This window comes from Lynx rufus, unplaced genomic scaffold (assembly GCF_022079265.1).
Source record: "Lynx rufus isolate CCGP_SWC_20201006 ecotype Redwood Valley unplaced genomic scaffold, mLynRuf1.p SCAF_17, whole genome shotgun sequence".
NCBI lineage: Eukaryota > Metazoa > Chordata > Mammalia > Carnivora > Felidae > Lynx > Lynx rufus.
The window spans coordinates 40,324,333-40,337,156 of NW_025814831.1; the positions used below are offsets into that span (position 1 = coordinate 40,324,333).

The 12,824-nt window shown below is 45.5% G+C and overlaps 1 protein-coding gene across 1 annotated transcript in view; it reads right to left on the reverse strand.

Annotated features, from left to right (window-relative positions):
* The window catches only part of PRKCH (protein kinase C eta), a 231,346-nt gene that overhangs the window by 87,701 nt on the left and 130,821 nt on the right, over positions 1 to 12,824 (reverse strand). The window contains exons 7-9 of the mRNA XM_047079551.1: positions 12,491 to 12,618; positions 9,676 to 9,819; positions 9,341 to 9,514 (exon numbers count right to left, since the gene is read on the reverse strand). Of these exons, the coding sequence (XP_046935507.1) occupies positions 9,341 to 9,514; positions 9,676 to 9,819; positions 12,491 to 12,618 (446 nt within the window). The remainder of the gene's footprint in view (positions 1 to 9,340; positions 9,515 to 9,675; positions 9,820 to 12,490; positions 12,619 to 12,824) is intronic.

The following is a 12,824-nucleotide window of genomic DNA, read 5'->3' on the forward strand; positions in this document are numbered from 1 at the left end:
CAAGCAGAGGTCGCGCTGACAGCTTGAGCCACCCGGGATCTTCACCAGGTTCTAGATCCACTGTGCCCAGGTAAAAACAGGAGTGTGCTTCAAATGCAAATGTAGCTTCAAGACAAGCGCCCTACCTTGGCTATTGTAGATAGTGCGGCAATAAACATAAGCGGGCACATACCTTTTTGAATTAGCGTTTTCGTTTTCTTTGGGTAAATACCCAAGAGCGGACTTAACTGGACCATATGGCATTTCTATTTTTAATTTTTTGAGGCGTCTCCGTACAGTTTTCCACAGTGGCTGTGCCAATTTACATTCCCACCAACACAGCATAACATACAAACTTGTCGAACCACTATGTTGTGCACCTGAAACTAACGAAACTAGTTATATGCCAACGAGACTCGAAAAAAAAAAAAAAAAGACAAGTCCCTTAGACTCTCTTCTAGGCACATGGCTGCTCTGAGCTTACGCTATACGGAAATCCCAGAACTGCTTCTGTGACCAACCCACCAAGGAGGGTCGCCAGCTGATTTGACATTATAAACAGCCTATTCAGGCCCATGGACTCCCCAGGAGAACCTCAGCTCCATGAGGGCAGAGTTGCCTGTTGTCTGTTTTGTTCACTGCCGGCATCCTCAGGGCTAACAGCAGAGCCTGAAACCTTGAAGGCACTCAGTGCACATTTGCTGATTGAATAAACACCTTCTAGCCTCACTGGCCAGCAGCAATTCGGTACACTTGCAGTTGAGCTAAGATTATACGCACAGACAAGGCTGATTCTGTCTTGGGAGGCCCTGGATAGGCAGTTGTTGGACTGAGGGAAGAGGGATACAGCTGGGCACTTACGAGTGATGAAGTAGTTACAGAAAACTCAAGTGTTTCAAAATTAGAATACATTGCAGTCTATGGTATGCGTGTGAGCCGCGGTCAGGTTTTCATGGTGCACAGTTCTATCAGGGCGGGGTGGACGCCCCCCAGCCACTCACGAGTGTAGCTTTAGGCCTTGGCCTGAATGCCCCAGTCTTGGTAGGACTCAATCCAACTTCCGAGGGAAACACCTGCAGGCGGCCCCTGGGTGTTGCTTACAGCTCAGATGCTAGTTACTTAGCCTTGTAGCCATTCTGGTTACATTTCTGAGGAAAGACTGGCAGGACGTAGGAAAGATTTCCCCGGGGTTCAGTGTTCATTTTCTTTTTCAAAAATTTTTAATGTTTGTTTATTTTTGAGAGAGAGAGAGAGAGAGAGCTCACCCAAGCAGGGGAGGGGGTAGAGAGAGTGGGAGTGGTAGAGAGAGAGAGGGAACAGAGGATCTGAAGGGGCTCTGTGCTGACAGCAGAGAGCCCAACGCGGGGCTCGAACTCACGAGCCAGGAGATCATGACCTGAGCCGAAGTCAGACGCTTAACCGACTGAGCCACCTGGGTGCCCTGGAGTGTTCATTTTCAGCTACCTTTCCTTTTGTAGTATGACTGTGTTTACTCCATGCTCTCTATCGTACGCTTTTCCATGTGCATGAATCCTCTCTTCCCAATCAGACTGAGGATTCAAAGGACTGTTTCTCTTGCTAGCAGTCAGCATGATCCTGAACTGATAGACTTTTCACTGAACTATTTGGCAAAAGGCCCATCGCATTCTCCTCCTTGAAGCCAACCCTGGCCCTTCAAGCCCAGTGCTTCAACACAGGGCCCTGCTGGGGCCAGAGCATCTATAGTCTGGCAGGTTCCCAGTCACAGTCAGGGAAAAGTCCAACAAAGCCCTTAACACCACCAAGCTTGGACAGTCATAGGGAAGCACAGGGCCCATTGTGACCAGGGCAAGTCTTGGATACACGGAGGGAAATTACACACAATCCATGAACCAGCTTACCGAATATGGAAGTGGCAGGTCTACATGATCTCCAGATCGTCAGGTGGGTGATGGCTAGTGACAACAAGGCCAGTTACAGCCCAGCGACCTCGAATTGAGAAGCACGCCAGCTCTTTCAAACCCCTCTGTCACACCAAGTCCCCTGGCAGTCCTACCCGAGCAGGGAGAGCCAAAGGAACAGCACGAACTTCAGATTCTCCTATTTCCCCATTCATTTTCATGGCCCCATTTGGCCACAGAAAGCCCAAGAGGACAGAAGCAAAGGTCGCAAATGACCCCCCCCCACACACACACACACACAAACCCAGAGTCTGGAGATGGTCTGTGTGCGTTTTGTCCCCAGATGGAGCACTACTAATAAGCTGGGAACATGCCCAACTGGGAAACACCATGTTCTGGCTCATTTTCTATTTTGATCTGAGCCAAAGGCAAACTCTAACACATGACCCATAAGCAGACCAAATAGTATTTGTGGCCGTCATTGCTCAGGGAAAGGAGGAAACCTAGTTCCAAACAGATAAGGGGAAATACCCTTAGGTGGTTCATAAAAGGCTACAAAACTATGTATTGTGAAAAACTGCCCTTATTCCTGCCTAATGACACTCTTCTCAGCTGTACACATTCCAGGGAGGAGACATTTCTATCTGAGGTATTTTAAAAGTAACGGCATAGAGTGTTAAGCCAGATGACCTGGTTAAGAATCCGTGGTCTAACTCTTGCTTGCGGTATGCTTGGGGGCAAATTATTTAACCTCTCTGGACCTCTCAGTTTCCAGATCTTTAAAATGAAGATAATAGTATCTACACCACCCTGGACTGTTGAGGGTATTAAATGAGATATTTCATTCAACAGATATTTATGAAATGCCCACACGCACAGTTGTACAGGCACTGGTAATGAATGAGCACCTAGAACACACACTGAAGTCTCAATGAACAATAGCTGCTGCCTCCATTTCTTCTTCGCCCACCCCCTCTACCAAACTGGGACCCTCCAGGCTCCAAGAATTGACCAGCTCTCTGAAGGCATTAACATTCTTCAGAACCCTTGTCCTTTCTAGCTCTTTTGGCTGTACCTTCCCCTCTCCTCACCTCACAGGGTCTCTGCCCCTCGGCTGGATGTCACTGTAACTCAGGGCACCATGGGTAATGCTTCTCCTGGGGCCAAGTGTGCCTTCTCTTCCCTTAGGCCAGTTGCTAGCTGCAGATCAGCAGACAAACAGGCCTGGTGACCGCCGCCAAATACCCACTAAACACTCAGGAAAGGGAAAAAGAGCTGGAGAGGCTGGAATGCAGTCAGGGCTGTGCGGGGGGTTGAGCAGGGCTGTGCAGGGCCGTGCAGGGCCGAGCAGGGCCGTGCAGGGCCGTGGGGCTTTGGGGCAGGCTGCAGCTTCCCGCCCACCACATGCGCGAAGCTAACTGCAGGGTCACTCTCTGCACCAATGGGTCCATTGACAGAAAAAAAACAAAAACCACATTTTCAGGTGGAGGGGCTTATACAGAAAAAAAAAAATCTAATGAAAGGACCTTCTTAAAAACAAGGGGACTACTAGTTAAGCCAGCAGTAGAACTCAGAGCTCTGACACTGAAGGCAGCAGCGCAGCCACCTGCCTGATAAAATTCTGGAAGATTCCTTCCAGAGCCACGTGACTATCTTGCTATCTCATCTGTCTGTCTGTCTGTCTGTCTGTCTCTCTCTCACACACACACTCCTAATATTTCATACAACGGTATAACTGCAAGGGAGAGAATAATGTCCCCAAGCACTCACATTGCCAGACAGTTTTCATAACGTATTTCAAGGGTGACTTAAGTACATGGAAATCACTGTGCACCAGTTGTGTAAGCGGACAGCATGTAACACACAAGTTTCCCGGACACTTTAACCTTGGGAAGGAGGATTTCTGCTTTGTTGATCGATATTTGAGGAGTGGCTTCTTATGCAAAGCTGTGTCCCTGCCAGCATTCCAGGTGCACTGCTTCGTGGACAACCTGTGCAGGTGGACACCCTGGGCCCTCCCCGGCAGCCCAGATGTCCCGAGGAAACACTGACAAGTGAAGGAGGGGTGGGGGTAGAAAATGAGAGCATTGGGCTTCTGTCCTCATGAAGGAAGGGACCATGCACCCTGTGGCCCCCCCTGAACGCAGCAGGTTGCAAACACAGACTGGAGCAATCCCAAAAAAGAGACGCTCTGCTGTGGCTTGTCTCTCTGACCTGGGCCCGGGTCCTGCGGATGACGGACAGGCAGTTCTTGGGCACCGGGCACAGCGTGTCTTATGTCTTCCAAATGGAAATTTTTGCTTCAATAAACTGGGTCTCTGAACAAAGGCTAAGGCATCTGACCAGTATTTACTTTGCCACTCCCCCTCCTGCTACTGCCCCGTCTTTGTTCTTTCCTCCCTTCACACTCAGCTGAGGCTCCAGGAGGAGAGCCAGTGGACAGCCCCTGGGAGCTGGGGATGGGGGTGGGGAGGCCTGGATTCCGGGCCGTAAATGCCAGGATGCTCAGCTGCTGACACCAGAGCCACTGATGAAGACGAAAGGAGTGTGAAGGGAATAGAACCTGGAAGAGTCTGGGAAGGCAGTGTTCACTAGGCCTGCACCCCCACAGGGCCCTTCCCCCCAACCCCCCATCCCGCCCCCCCCACCCTCAACGTTAAAGAAATATACTCACATTACCCAAATCAGAAAATAGAACAAAGAAGAAAAACCATCCGCCACGTCACTACCTTCATTCCATCCCTGGTAGTTTATTTCACATAATTTCCTTCCTCTTTTTGGAGGAGCTAGGTTTGCCCATTCACCATCTGGGGCAGATCCTGATGTGGATATACACTACCAATCATCATACATTCTGTATTATTTCCTGGGCTCTAACTTCCTAGCTCCACCATTTACTATATTAGATTTTGAGCAAGGGACTGAAGTCCTCAGGACTTTATCATTCAGCAAAAAGAGACAATAATTGTACCTATCTTACAGGGCTGTTGTAAGAAGCGTAAGCAATAAATAATACATGCTAGGTGCTTATGACACGTTGTCATTCAACTGCTTATTATTCATTATCTCTTTACCAGCTGAAAAATCTTCATCAAATTTAAGTATTTTATTATTTAAGTAAATTCCTGTTGCTGAATGCTCAAGTTGGTTCCAATATTTTCCTATTATAAATGGTGCACTGAAAAATTAAACGTCTTTATATATAACGTTTATTTCTATTGCTTAGGCTAGTTTCAGAAATAAAATCAACAGATCCCAGAGTATAAACATTTTTATGAGGGGGCACCTGGGTTGCTTAGTCAGTTCAGCGTCCGACTTCAGCTCAGGTCATGATCTTGCGGTTTGTGGGTTCGAGCCCCGCATCAGGCTCTGTGCTGACAGCTCAGAGCCTAGAGCTTGCTTCAGAATCTTTGTCTCCTTCTCTGTCTGCCCCTCCACCGCTCACACTCTGTCTCTCTCTCTCTCTCAAAAATAAATAAACATGAAATTAAAAAATTTAAGTACTTTTATGAGTCTTGATCCAGATTATCAAATTATTCATAAACTATTAGGAACTATGCTATCGCCAATGTATGAGGATGGCAATTTAATTATGTATTTGTGAGTAACCTGCAGTATTAGGAAAAAAATTGGAGGCAGTAATTTATGAGCACACAATCCTATGAAGCAAACTTGATAAATTATCTACCAATTTGAAATTGACCTTTGTGCGTTTGCCAAGAACTAGAGTGGCTCCCAAAGTCCTACTATTAGGGGTTTACTATACCCTCTATATGGGGTCTATGCTGGCCCCTGGGAAGCCCCAGGACATTTTTCTTTGGGGTAAGGAAGGAGGCAGTCATCACAGCAATGAGTCTTACTCATTTTGGAATAGTGCTGCACATGTACAAAGCATTTCTGCATTCTCTCCTTTGGTCCTCACCACAATCCTTCTTTCATCTTAACCATGAGAACTTTAAAGCTCAAAAGAATTTTCAGGTAGACTTCAGCCACTCAGAGGAAAACAAAGTTGGAAGAACTCAGGTCTTCCACTTCCAAGGGCAATGCTGCTTCTATAGCAACAGGTTGGAGGGGAGCCAGGGCAGACAGGAGGTGCTTAGGCAGATGCTGAATCAATGACATGTGCGCTGATGGGTCAGAGCACAGTGGCAGCTCCAGGGTCAGCCTGACCCAGAGATGAACCTTGTCTTCCCTACTTACAGTCTAAGCGACCCTCTGCCTCTGCAAGTTTCCTGTTCCCTTTCTCTGGGCCCCAGGGACACTCATTTCACAGGGATGGACAGGAGAGAGTAAGAGTTCTCTAAGGGTCTTTCAATTTTTTTTAAATGTTTATTTATTTTTGAGAAAGAGAGAGAGACAGAGAGACAGAGTGTGAGCAGGGGAGGGGCAGAGAGAGAGGGAGACAGAATCTGAAGCAGATTTTGAGCTGTCAGCACAGAGCCTGACACAGGGCTTGAACCCACGAACTGTGAGATCATGACCTGAGATGAAGTCGGACACTTAACTGACTGAGCCTCCCAGGCACCCCTCTAACGGTCTTTATAATGAGACAATACTTTGTAGACAGCTGGGATGTGACCCCAGTACCTCACCTCGGCTCACTTCTAAATGCTGACGGTAACAGTTCAGCATAACACACAGATTAGCATCTCATTTTAGAGGCCATGACCTGCCAAACTGAGTAGCTAAAATGTAACGAATCTGCTGCAATTCCTTATAGTAATTAACATCTTCTATTCTTTACAGTTATCTTTTTCAACAGCAAATGGAGATAGTTACTGAGGATTTCTGACAGACACAGCAAATAAATGCCATGCATAGTAAGGAGTGTAATACCTTGCCAACTGGAGAGAAGGAATAAACTACAGCAAAATAAAAATTGTGTATCTCCATCTCAGCATGAGGAAAGTTCAGTTCATTCTTTAAGTCGGTCCTCTCTCCTTTATCATCTAGACTTAGGGCAGGGGAAAATTTCTTTTATCCTTTGCTTTGGAGACATCTACTGCAAAACACAAATTCTAACCCCCTGTGTCGGTTCTCAGCTCGGGTGGAGAAATAAAATCACCATGCGGTAACGACTGCCACCTCGTGGCCACACATGAAACTATCACTAGGAAAAATAAACCGCCAATGCTTAAGATTTCACCTGCTGAACATTGTAGAAATTCGGTGTGGCCACCAATAACTTGTTATATTGTATAATTTATATTTTTCCAGAAAATTATGCACTCTCCATGCTATTTTCACTGGGCTCTCAGTGTTTTCCAGGCTTATTTCTTGTTCTACTCTACCATAACACAATCTAATTGTGGTGAGACTTCTGACGGCTTCTATAGAATCATAGGGATCTCCTTTGGCAGGCAGAAGTCCCCTGGAGTTGAGCGTGAGACACTTCTTTGTTTGTTCATTAGAGTAACTTTAAATAATGGCCACTGCCCCACCAGACTAAGTTCACTACCTGCCTGTCAACTGTCTGATTCAAAGGTTATCAGCCAGTTTAGATCATCTAACTCAATATCATAGAAAACCATCCACTATTTGGCTCAGGCCGTGGAAAGATGATCTGAGTGTAGCCCTGTTTGGCTGTGTGATTCACGGTAGAAGCCTGAGGCTCAAGCCTGAAATGCAGGCAGACAACTGGTATCCATCAAATGATACCATCCTTCTTGACAAGGCTGTTTTCAAGCCTGAGCTGTCACCCTATTCCCCTCTGCGATAATCGCTGGATGGGAGAGGTGAGGAGGGCTTTGTGTAGGCAAAGCACAGAGCACAGGAAATAGAATTTCAAGGCTTCTCCAGGAAGCGAAGAGGATGAGCATAACTGGAGCGTCCAAGGAACCCAGGAATGGGCAGCCCAGAATCAGGCAGGGCAGCAGGGGCAGTGCGGGCTCCAGGGCTGTTTTACTGAACCACGGACCATGAGGTGAGGAGGGTGTGGCCTCCTTGAGTGCAGACCATGAGGGGAAGGAGCATTAACTGACTCCCCAGCTCCTTTCAGTATGCTTGGCTGGCATGAGAGTACACGCTCTTCATACATCCTGTCTCCCAGCTCCTAGGCTTGCCTGCTACCCCCACCTTCTCCAGGCTGCACAGGGTCAACGTGTTTAAACACAAGTGATCCTTACACATCTGCGAATGAACGTTCAGCCTCACTCACAGTTCCAGAAATGCCAATTAGGACTCTGAAGAAACCATTTTGTAAATCTCTCTGATCATCAAAATGATAGGCTACATGGTGCGATGGGATAACGGGGGAAAGAGGCCTCACGCACGGCTTCAAAGTGTACATTTAAAAATATGGCAAGCAAGAGATAAGAGCCTGGGCTCTACAGTCAGGCTGCCCAGTGTCAAAACCTCCATCTCTTGGAAGCTGAATTTCTCTGGGCCTCAGTCTCCTTCTCTGGAAAAATGGGAGTGGTGTTAACAGAACTCACTTCACAGGGCTACTCTAAGGATTAAGTGAGACAATGTTCATAGACACTTAGAACAGTGCCTGGTATATAGGTGTTAAAATGTTAGCTATCTTGAACTGCTAGGGGGAAGAAGGCCAATTGGACTCAGTCAAAATTTTAAATGCACATACCACTGCCCAAACAATACCACTGCTAATAGTATGTCATACAGAAATAAAAGAACACTACGTAAAGATAAAAGTACAAGGGCATTCACTGCCACATTGATTGGAATAAAAATGCTAGGCACAATCTAAATGTATAACAATAGGAAACAAGTTATATAAATTATGTCCTGGTCTTGGGATACTATGCAACTATTTAAAAAAAAAAATTTTTAATGTTTTTTTTATTTTTGAGAGAGAAACAGTGTGAGCAGGGAAGGGCAGAGAGAGAGGGAGATGCAGAATCTGAAGCAGGCTCCAGGCTCTGAACTGTCAGCACAGAGCCCGATGCGGGGCTCGAACTCACGAACACTGAGATCATGACCCGAGCCGAAGTCAGACACGTAACCCACTGAGCCACCCAAGCGCCCCACTCTGCAGTTATTTTAAAAATAAGGCAGCTGGAAGGGCACGTGGGTGGCTCAGCAGGTTAATCATCCAACTTTGGCTCATGTCATGATCTCCCAGTGAGCAAAGTATCCTTACCATTTGTGTTTTTTAAAAATACAGATACATATATGTAGTGTGGGTGTATGCTTTCCTGTGCAATAAATTCTCTGGAAAGGTACATAATGAAATCAGTAATAACAGTTTCCTTCAGAGGAAGGATACAGATAATTAAAGGATGCTTCTATTACCAATTGCAGAAAGTTATCTTTTTAATAGTTAAAAAATACAACCTGATCTGTCATTCGTCTGCTAAATTTCTTCCATTTGCTCTCAGAACTAAAACCCAAGCTCCTTCACAGAGCCTAGAATGGGAGTTCATCCTTCTAAAGTCTGATGCACTTCTTTATGAAACCTTTAACATCTGAACTCTTTAAGAAAGGAGGGCATTGAGGTGATGCGTGTGAGTCCTACTTACAGGCGTTTGAAAGCAGCAGAACAACTGAGTGAGGAAGGGGTGATTGCGAGCCAAGGACAGGATCCTTTTTTCTGTCATTGTGCATTCCACATCGTCATCCTGCAGGATTACATCCTTCTTCAACACCTTCACGGCGTAGAGGTCTCCGGTTTCTTTTATTCTTGCCAGCATCACCTACGGCAGCGCGGGAGGATGGAGCACAGGCGTGAGAACTCTTGAGGCTCCGAGGGTGTGGGAACACACACTTCCCGGCACTTGGGAAGTATGCGTGTGTATACACACACGCACACTCAAACATGCTTCCTTTAACCCGGACACCTAAAGTCATGACTCACCTTCCCGAAACTCCCCTTCCCCAACACTCGGATGAACTCAAAGTTGTCGATACCAAGTCGGCTGGAAGAGTTAACCCCGATCCCATTTCCTTCTTTGGTGCTTTCCCTTCCCTGTCGTCTTAGAGTCGACCTGGAAACGAGCTTCTGCAAGGAAGAGTAGGAAAACATGGAGTCAGAAGTCGTGGCAGGTGCTTGAAGCATTTATGGATGCAGAAGACGTTACTGGCTGCCTCAACCCTCGACACAACAGGTGGGGAAAGATCAATTCAGCTTGACACGTTATCAGGTTCTGCCATGCGAAACTACTTCAGTACCAGCTCCCGATGTGTGCTGACTATATTTAGGAAAGAATAACTTAAAAATATATCCTAGCCACTGAGAGTTTCGGTTTGAGCCCGAATGGGAGTGTATGAAGCACAAACGCCTTAGTCTGGTGTGACGGCTTTCTAGAGGATGCTCAGGATCCAAGAGCGCCACCTGGTGTCCATTTCATTCAAAGAGTGGTTTTCACAGTTGCTCAGAGGATCCGCACCAGGATGTGAATGAACGAAGCAATATTTATTACACAGTATTTAAGATTACATAAAAGAAATAAAAATTAATGTAAAACTAGAACAATGAAGGATAAAATTTTAAACACCGCTAATTTCATTAGCTCCCCCCTCCAAAAACAAAAAATAAAAGCAATTACACATACACACATACCTATCTTTCTTTACACTTGGTTAGTTTTTAAAAATATAATAAAATTGTTGTTTAATAACACACATTTTTATGTAACACTTTGTCATGTGTATTTTCTATATCCTTCAAGAACACGAGTTTTAAGGGCTGTTCAATATTCTGTTTTATGGATGCATCACAGTTTATTCATTAATTCCCCTGCTACTGGAATGCAAATTATTATGAGAAATGAATAAATGTGTATAAAGCACTTAGATCGGTGCCCGGCCTCTTTAAAACACAAGCTGAGCTGCTGTTATTATCATCATGATCACGATCATCATCTATTTTCTTAAGATGACTTTCCAGAAATGGAATCTTTAGGGCCCAAATGTTAATTTGGAAGACTTCTGATACACAGCCAACTTGCCCTCTACAAAAGCTGACCACCAGCACATTGAGAGCTCCACTGTCACCATATTGAACCAGAAATAGGTGTGGCCTCCTCAGTGGGTAACTCAGCCCCAGGAACAAGCCCTGCCACAGTGAGGAAGCTACCTAAAGGCAAAGTGACACACAGGTGTCCATCTCGGGACACTTATAAGATAAGCTGCCACCAGACACCAGATGAGAAGTCTAACACTCTGTAGCTTTTGACCTATTTAGCTAAAAAACCCCAGCTCATCTGGAGCGACTTCTAAGCAATGTTTCCAACAAACAACTGTGCAACTGCTTGAAGCTACAAGGATTTTACTTACTCGCCCCAGTAAAACAGTGATTACAGATTATCAAATGGATAGACTGAAAAATCCAATTGTTTTTAATAGTTTCTCCTCCAGGTCTCTGCTCATAAATATTTCAAAGACAGAAAAATTTTACCAGCATGAATCTCACTTCCTCCACTTAAATACTTCTCCTGGTTGGGCTGGTACTGGCCAGAAAACTCTAAGCCAGTATTTCTCAATCTTTTTTTTTTTTTTTTTAACCCATTCTTCTCTTTTGATAGACTTAAGGTTCTTTTCATGCTTTGCTGTCAAACAACAGGTAATTTTGTTTTTTCCACTTTCAAATAGAATATCAAAGATACTTGGTTCAAATGACAAATGACATTGCCCACTCAAGAGGTTTCGCCACATGGTCTATCTTATTCTCATTACATTTTAGGAGCCCTGGTGCAAGCTGAAATCCTTAACCTATGCCCTTCGGGAACAGCTGTCTCATGCATTAGAAATACCCCTCATGGTATTAGCATCCTGCCTGTCTCTCCATGAGCTAGACATTAGACTTTGCTAATGCTTTCCTGAAATAAAGGAATACAATGTCTGTCCAAGGCCCTAATCTACTAGTAATAAGGAAATGGGATGGTGAGTACGGACATTTTCTGGATAACCAAGAACTTGACTGTGATTGTGCTTCTCTTCCTAAGTGCCCAGAGATATTTAACAGCTAACTCTAGAGTTTTCCTAAACCGGATATCAAGCTACACCTTTCACAAACCACAGCAGTAGCCACTGCTCTTTCCCAGCAGTCTGCAGACCCAGCCAGGAAGGCAGCAAAAGCACTTGGGCCTGGGAAGTGGTCGAGGCTCTAACGGTCAATAGCAAGGAGGTCACTCAGGGAGGCTGCGGACAAAACATGTCCACAGCAACTGACCAACTCCACCCACTCCCAAGAGCCGAGAGGAAGGAACTCCTGTTTGTCGCTGAGTTTGAGAGATAAATTCACAATCCATAAACAAAAAGTGCAGAACAGCTAGACTCCAGCGTGGTGGAGAATCTTCAAGTTCAACCCCTTTAGAGAAGAGGAAGCTGAGGCCCGCAGTTGCTGGTCAACTGTGCCGCCAGGGCCCCAGCTGAGAGTTAAGAGGATAACCCAGGGCCCTGGATTCCAGGGTTTCATCAGACCACACTGACAGGAAGCTAATTACAAAAAAAAAAAAAAAAAAAATCCTGCTTCCTGCTTGTCATTTCTTGTCATATAATTGTATAAAGAATCTTCTTTTTGTGGACCAAAATGCTCTTAAAAAATACAATAAATCTGCAAATATGTTTGCTGACATTAGGAACTTTGATTACGCCACATTCCCTCATTCGGACTCACTGCATCTGAGCAACTTCTAAATTACAATACAGTGAAAAAAGCAAAGTCTCACCGAGGTTGGAGAAATATTTCCAGGCTGGAGGCCCATCCCGGCCAGGGTCTTGGCGAGCTCCACCGCGTTCACCCCACAGTTAGGGGCCACGTTTGCCTGGCATCGAATGTGGACATTCATCTTACATACTAGAAGGGAGAGGAGAAGGGAATCCACATTCAGGAAGGAGCCAAGCCAACACGTGCCGCAAAAAACAACTTTAACAACCTGAAAGATGATGACAGAGGAATTCTACAGGCTGAGCAATGCCATCTTCTCATAAACCTGAACTTGCACTCAAAACAATCCCTGACACTTTCTCTGTGTCTGCTTTGTGCAGAAGCGGAAAGTCTGG